The 6,000-nt window shown below is 35.6% G+C and overlaps 1 protein-coding gene across 11 annotated transcripts in view; it reads left to right on the forward strand.

Annotated features, from left to right (window-relative positions):
* Window positions 1-6,000, forward strand: part of ABI2 (abl-interactor 2) — a 62,025-nt gene that overhangs the window by 28,611 nt on the left and 27,414 nt on the right. For all 11 annotated transcript variants that reach the window (XM_006759396.2, XM_006759399.2, XM_006759402.2 and 8 more), the window contains one exon: window positions 3,310-3,407. In XM_006759396.2, coding sequence (XP_006759459.1) covers window positions 3,310-3,407 — 98 coding nt within the window. The remainder of the gene's footprint in view (window positions 1-3,309; window positions 3,408-6,000) is intronic.

The following is a 6,000-nucleotide window of genomic DNA, read 5'->3' on the forward strand; positions in this document are numbered from 1 at the left end:
CACTCATCTATTGGTGGCTACTTGGGCTGTTTCCAGATCTTAACTATTGTAAAAAACACTGCTGTGAACAGAGGGGTGCATATATTCTTTCTGATTGGTGTTTCCGGATTCTTTAGATATATTCCTAGAAGTGGGATTGCTGGGTCAAAGCGGCGGTTCCATATTTAATTTTTTTAGGAAACACCATACTGTTTTCCATAATGGCTACAACAATCTGCATTCCCACCAGCAGTGTGCTAGGGTTCCCTTCCCCTACGTCCTCGCCAGCACTTGTTTGTTGATTTACTGATGGTAGCCATTCTGGCAGGTGTGAGGTGTTACTGTCATTTTAGTTTGTGTGGTTAGTAATGCCGAGCATTTTTTCATGTCTCTTGGCCATCTGTATGCCCTCTTTGGAGAAGTGTCTATTTAAATTGTTTGCCCATTTTTAAATTGGATTGTTTGTCTTTCTTTTGTTGAGTTGTATGTGTTCTTTATAGTTTCATGACTGACATTTAAGCCTTTAATCCATTTTGAGTTTATTCAACTATGGTGTAAGTTGGTCTAGTTTCATTATTTTTGAATGTACCTGTCCAATTTTCCCGAAATCATTTGTTGAGAGACTGTTTTTATTCCATTGTATGCTCTTGCCTCCTTTATCAAATTCTGGGGCCTCTGTTCTGTTTCATTGTTCTATATGCCTGTTCTTATGCCAGTACCAGGCTGTTTTGATTACAGTGGCTTTGTAATATAGTTGATAGCTGATATTGTGATCCCTTCAACTGTGGTGTTCTTCCTCAAGATTACTGCGGCTATCAGGGTCTTCTGATAGTGTTTAAAGCAGGGGTCCTCAAACTATGGCCCGCGGGCCACATGCGGCCCGCCGAAAACATTTATCCGGCCCACCGGGTGTTTTTGCCGCCGCTGTGTGCATAGGAATTTGTTCATAGTTTTTTTTAAAACTATAGTCCGGCCCTCCAATGGTCTGAGGGAAAGTGAACTGGCCCCCCCTGTTTAAAAAGTTCGAGGACCCTTGGTTTAAAGGTTCTTTTCATCTGTAATTTGGGTTGTTTTTTCTTCAGTCAACTGAGGAAAACAAGTTGTAGAGTTTAATTTATAAACCTTTGAACACAAAACATTGAAAAACCCTTTTTGTTTATTGTAAAGGTAGTACAGGAGCAGTGACGTATAAATTACAGATTTTTCCAACATTCCGTAGGGACTCTGATTTCTTAAGTGGTTTAAGTTACTCATCCAAACCTCATATCCAAACAGATACAAACATGATGATTCTACAGATCATAAAATGTACCAAGTTTTATTTAGAGAAATTTCCACCAGATTTTAATTTATATATTGTTTATTTTATATTTTGGTTGGTGGAGTAAAAGACCTAAAGAAGATACTGCAATTTAAATGAAAACACCTTACATACCAAAAACTTAAATCAGAGTTGGAAAGCTGATTTCATGTATTTTAACTATTCCATGTATAGAATAAAATTTTCCTTTACTCTTTTTCTATCCCTGCTCCTTTTCCTTCCTTTATAGCAAATTGCTGTAGTTTAGTATTTGGTTCACCAACTTCTCCTTCATCATTTAAAGTAACTTTGGGGTCTGTGTTGTTTAAGGTTGAGCTTAAAGGACTTTGGTTACTATTTTTAAAAAATCTTGTCATAAATTAAAATTTATAGTTTTAAAAGCTATTAGTTATTTGTCATGTTACTTCTAAAATTTTCACCAAATGTGGATTGATTTTTTAAAAAAACTGGCACTTTCATTTTAAGATATGATTAGTATACCCTCTGCTTATTGATGATGGGGAGAACAAGGATAAGTTAATCTTTATTTTATTCTTACTTGGTAACCAGTTTGTCTTACATTGTTTAAAAGCAACAACAAAAGGATTATTGATAAATGCTTCACTTTAAAAATACTGACATTTCAAAGGTATCATTTGTCATTAAAGATTGTTTTATCATCACACACAACTTGTTCACTGGGCTATTCATTTGAAGAGTTTGCTTCTTGTTCTATTATTTCTTGCCTATTCACATGACAGATAGTGTTTTAGGATTTTAAAAAATTCCATTTAGTTTTGATAGCCTCAGTACTCTGTATACAATTATGATTTATTTTCTTAAACCTTATTTTTGAAATTACATATTTAAATGTATTCTGATTCCAGTGGTGTAATGTCTTGAAGTTTCATTTTACTCATGTAATTTGAATACTATAGACATTCTTATGAGAAAAGTTAAGATTCTCTTTTGAAGTGTTTAGCAATCCAAAATACTAGGGGCTTAAGATAGCATTAGGCATGAGCCTATATGGTGAATATTACACTGTTAAAAATCTCAAACAATTTGAGATTGCACTTGAATTACATTTGTGAATGACTTTTCTCAGCTCCTTAAAACATCCCGATTTCTGGGGCTGGCTGTGTAAGTGCTGACATACTCTTTTTGTGTTATCTATTGTTCCCATTTTACCCAGCTTTTCTGCACTTGCATTTTCAGTTGGGGATAGGATAGCGAGGAGTCAGGCCCCAGCTCTGATTCAGGACTATGTTGCTCACATCTTTCCCGTGACTGAATTAATCTTCATTTTGGGCCTGAATGGGTCTCATTCCCACTGGAACAAGGACATTGCCTGTGGTCCCTGTACTGCTCACAGTTGAAGGGGATATCTCAGCCCTAACTTTCTAGTTCAGATGTTTAGGAACATGCTTTTACTTCTGGCAGTGTGTAGGTAGGTGATTCCTTCATAAGAGAACTGAAAGAAATCTGAATTGTAAGGCTGATCCATTATTAAAAGACTAAAATTTTATCTGTATATCATGCAATTAAACTTTATTTTGCATTCTCTAGTTACTGGATCAAAACTATAGTTGTATATTTTATTTGAGAAGCGTATTTTGTTTTGTATGATATACTTACTATCTAAAAAACAAGGAATTGTTTAAGGGTGTCATTGTTTCTGATTGAGTTTATTCTTTATTAAAACTGAAGTTTTTATAGTTATCCTATTTAATTTCAATTGAGTGTAGTATCAAATGGTCCAACCAGTGATCTGTTGGTGTGATGGCCTAATGGCAAATAAAGTCTTTGCATACAAGTTTACAATCATTTGAAAATTTCACATTAGGAAGAGTCCTTTGAGTACAACTGTAGAATAATAGTGGAGTAGAAATTGCAATTGAAATGCATGGCCTCCAATTCTTTTCCCTATTTAAACCTTCCCCTTCTTTGTTAAATAGCATAACATTATTTCCCCAAAATACTACTTTGTTTCACTGCATACAAATTGAATTTTCCTCAAAACTTTTTAGGTGAGTACCCAGAATATGAAGATGGGTGGGCTGCCACGTACAACACCTCCAACTCAGAAACCGCCCAGCCCCCCTATGTCAGGGAAAGGGACACTTGGGTGAGTATGTAACTAAGTAATAAGAAAATGATTTCATGTAGTGTTGTGGGAAACTAAACACTATATATATTTAATTTATTTTTGAAGATTTGAAAAGATAACATTTTCCTTCCTAGCATTATCTTTTTGTGAATAATTTTCCCTTTTCTTGGGAAACATTTTAATACTTTAAAAAGATTTTCTTTAGAATTTATTTTTCTAATGAATTTTACATTTAAGATGAAATCCTAACTAAAGTTTCTGGGTTATTATAAATTGCACTCTAATTCTTATTTTCATAAAAGTTTTAGTCTTTTGTATTATAGTTGCTATCCTTATTTAGACTGTTCCTCTGAAGAGCACTATGTAGATTATAAAATTCTATATTCTCAAGTTATGAGAATATTGAGCTTTAATTTGATCCTACAGAAGTGGGCTCTGGATTTGACTTTTGGCAGAAATGTTCAATTAATAGAAAAGCTTGACTTTTTTCTTCTGTAGCATCACAGTATAAAAACTTGGTTTATCGTGGAGATTTGTGATCAGGTAGGCATAATACACCTCAGAAGTCAGATGACCAAGATTGTGATCCAGCCTTGCTCCTGTTCTGTGGTCTGATATCGCCAGCCGCTTAGTAAATTGTTTTTTCATCTGTAAAAGGGGGTAATATTTGTCATCTATCAATTTTTCAGAGTCACTACCATGAATTGGATTTTTTAAAAAAATGTATAAAACAAAAACAAATTGCTTTGACAACCATTGTCTTTATGATATATGCTTAAACATTTTTAATTGACAATCTTGTTTTGGGCCCCCTCACCAAAAAAACCCAAAAAAACCACACACAAAAAACAAACAAAAACAAAACAAAACAAATGAAAACCAAAAACACACAGAAAATCATAATCAAGCAATGTGAATCAGAAGACAAAGATGAATTGGAATATAAAAAAGGATGATATTGGAAATTATAATTAGGACAGTGGGAAACAAAGGAATAAAAATTAATTCCAGCCAGAAATAGGATTTTATTTAGGTAGACAAAAAAAAGAATCCTGATGAATTCCAGCCAGGAATAGGATTTTATTTAGGTAAACAACAAAAAATTCTGCTTAGATTAGAGAGGAACGAATCTAGTAGATCAAATAAGATTTACTCCTCAGGCTAGGATGTAGACGACATGGTGGAGTATAATTTTGCAGAGGAAAGAGAGTGTCAAATCAAGAGGAAGTGCTTGCTTTATTTTCCTGTGAACATGTCCAGTTCTGTCATGTATAGTACCTATGGATTTTGTTAGGTTTTAAATCAAGATTATTAGCAAGGTAACCCACTGTAGTCACTAGTAAAGTAAATTTTCTGTTGCTCTCAAGTTTTGACGATTTACTCATATACCAATACTTGTTTTACTTGTGTGTTAACGAGGATTCTGCAGGCTCCTGTCTCTGGGCACCATCAACTGGTTGAGGGTCATAGCCTGGCCGTCTTGCAGTCTTTGCCTAGCCACCACATTTTGTTCCTCCGTCCCTTGTTTTTTACCTTGTTCTTGTCATTGCCTTCACTGTATAGTTCTTAGTCAGCAAAAGTTTTTTTCTTGCTTGAAACAACGTTTTTGTTGTCTGGGAAAAATTGTCTGGAAATCAGATGTTTGGAAATTAATCAGTTTTCTATTATGGTTTTTTATATTTATGCACAGTTTCAGAGATGCCTAAACTTTTTAGTATTTTAAGTGCAAAATCCTGACATTCCTCCCCCCACCCCTTTAACCCAATATCTCATCTAGTGCCCCTTATTTATTTTTCGTTATAAATGTACGTATGTATTTATGCAAGGAGATTTTGAGGGTAGCAGAGTGGCTGGGGTCTTGCAAAGTGATCTCATCCAGATCGGTGAACCATGATGTGAGTAACCCAAGAGAGCAGAACTTAAAGGAAACTTGGGAGCTTTGGAGGTGAGAATTGAGACATTCATAAGTTAAGTGAGCAACATCATTTCAGGAAAAGAAAGTTTAATTTCACATCTTGAGATCCTACTTTTTATACTTAAAAAAAAAATTTCAGTGAGGAAGGGAGAGGGAGAAAGAGATGGAAACGTCAATGATGACAGAGAATCATTGATTGGCTGCCTCCTGCATGCCTCACTGGGGATCGAGCCCACAACCCAGGCATGAGCCCTGACTGGGAATTAAACCGTGACCACCTGATTCATAGGTTGATGCTCAACCACTGAACCACGCCGGCCGGGCCCAATGTTTTTCTTTTAAAGATCAGAATCTCATCTACAAAATGTTAGTTGAGAATTTATCATTGTCTTAAAAAATTTGGAAACCATACTCTGAACACATGTAACTAATCCTATCTAATAAAAGAGAAACATGGTAATTAGCCGTACATCCACTACCCTTCCCATTGGCTAATCAGGGCAATATGCAAATTAACTGCCAGCCAAGATGGCGGCCGGCAGCCAGACAGCTTGAAGTGAACATGAGGCTTGCTTGCTTCAGTGACAGAGGACTCCAACGTTCCCAGCCTGCCGCTGCTGGCCTCTGAGCTGCAACTCTAAGCAACTATGTAACAAATATAGAAGCTAAACAAAACCCCAGAAACCTGCTTTAGTC

This window comes from Myotis davidii, unplaced genomic scaffold, assembly GCF_000327345.1.
Source record: "Myotis davidii unplaced genomic scaffold, ASM32734v1 scaffold394, whole genome shotgun sequence".
NCBI classification, from domain to species: Eukaryota; Metazoa; Chordata; class Mammalia; order Chiroptera; family Vespertilionidae; genus Myotis; species Myotis davidii.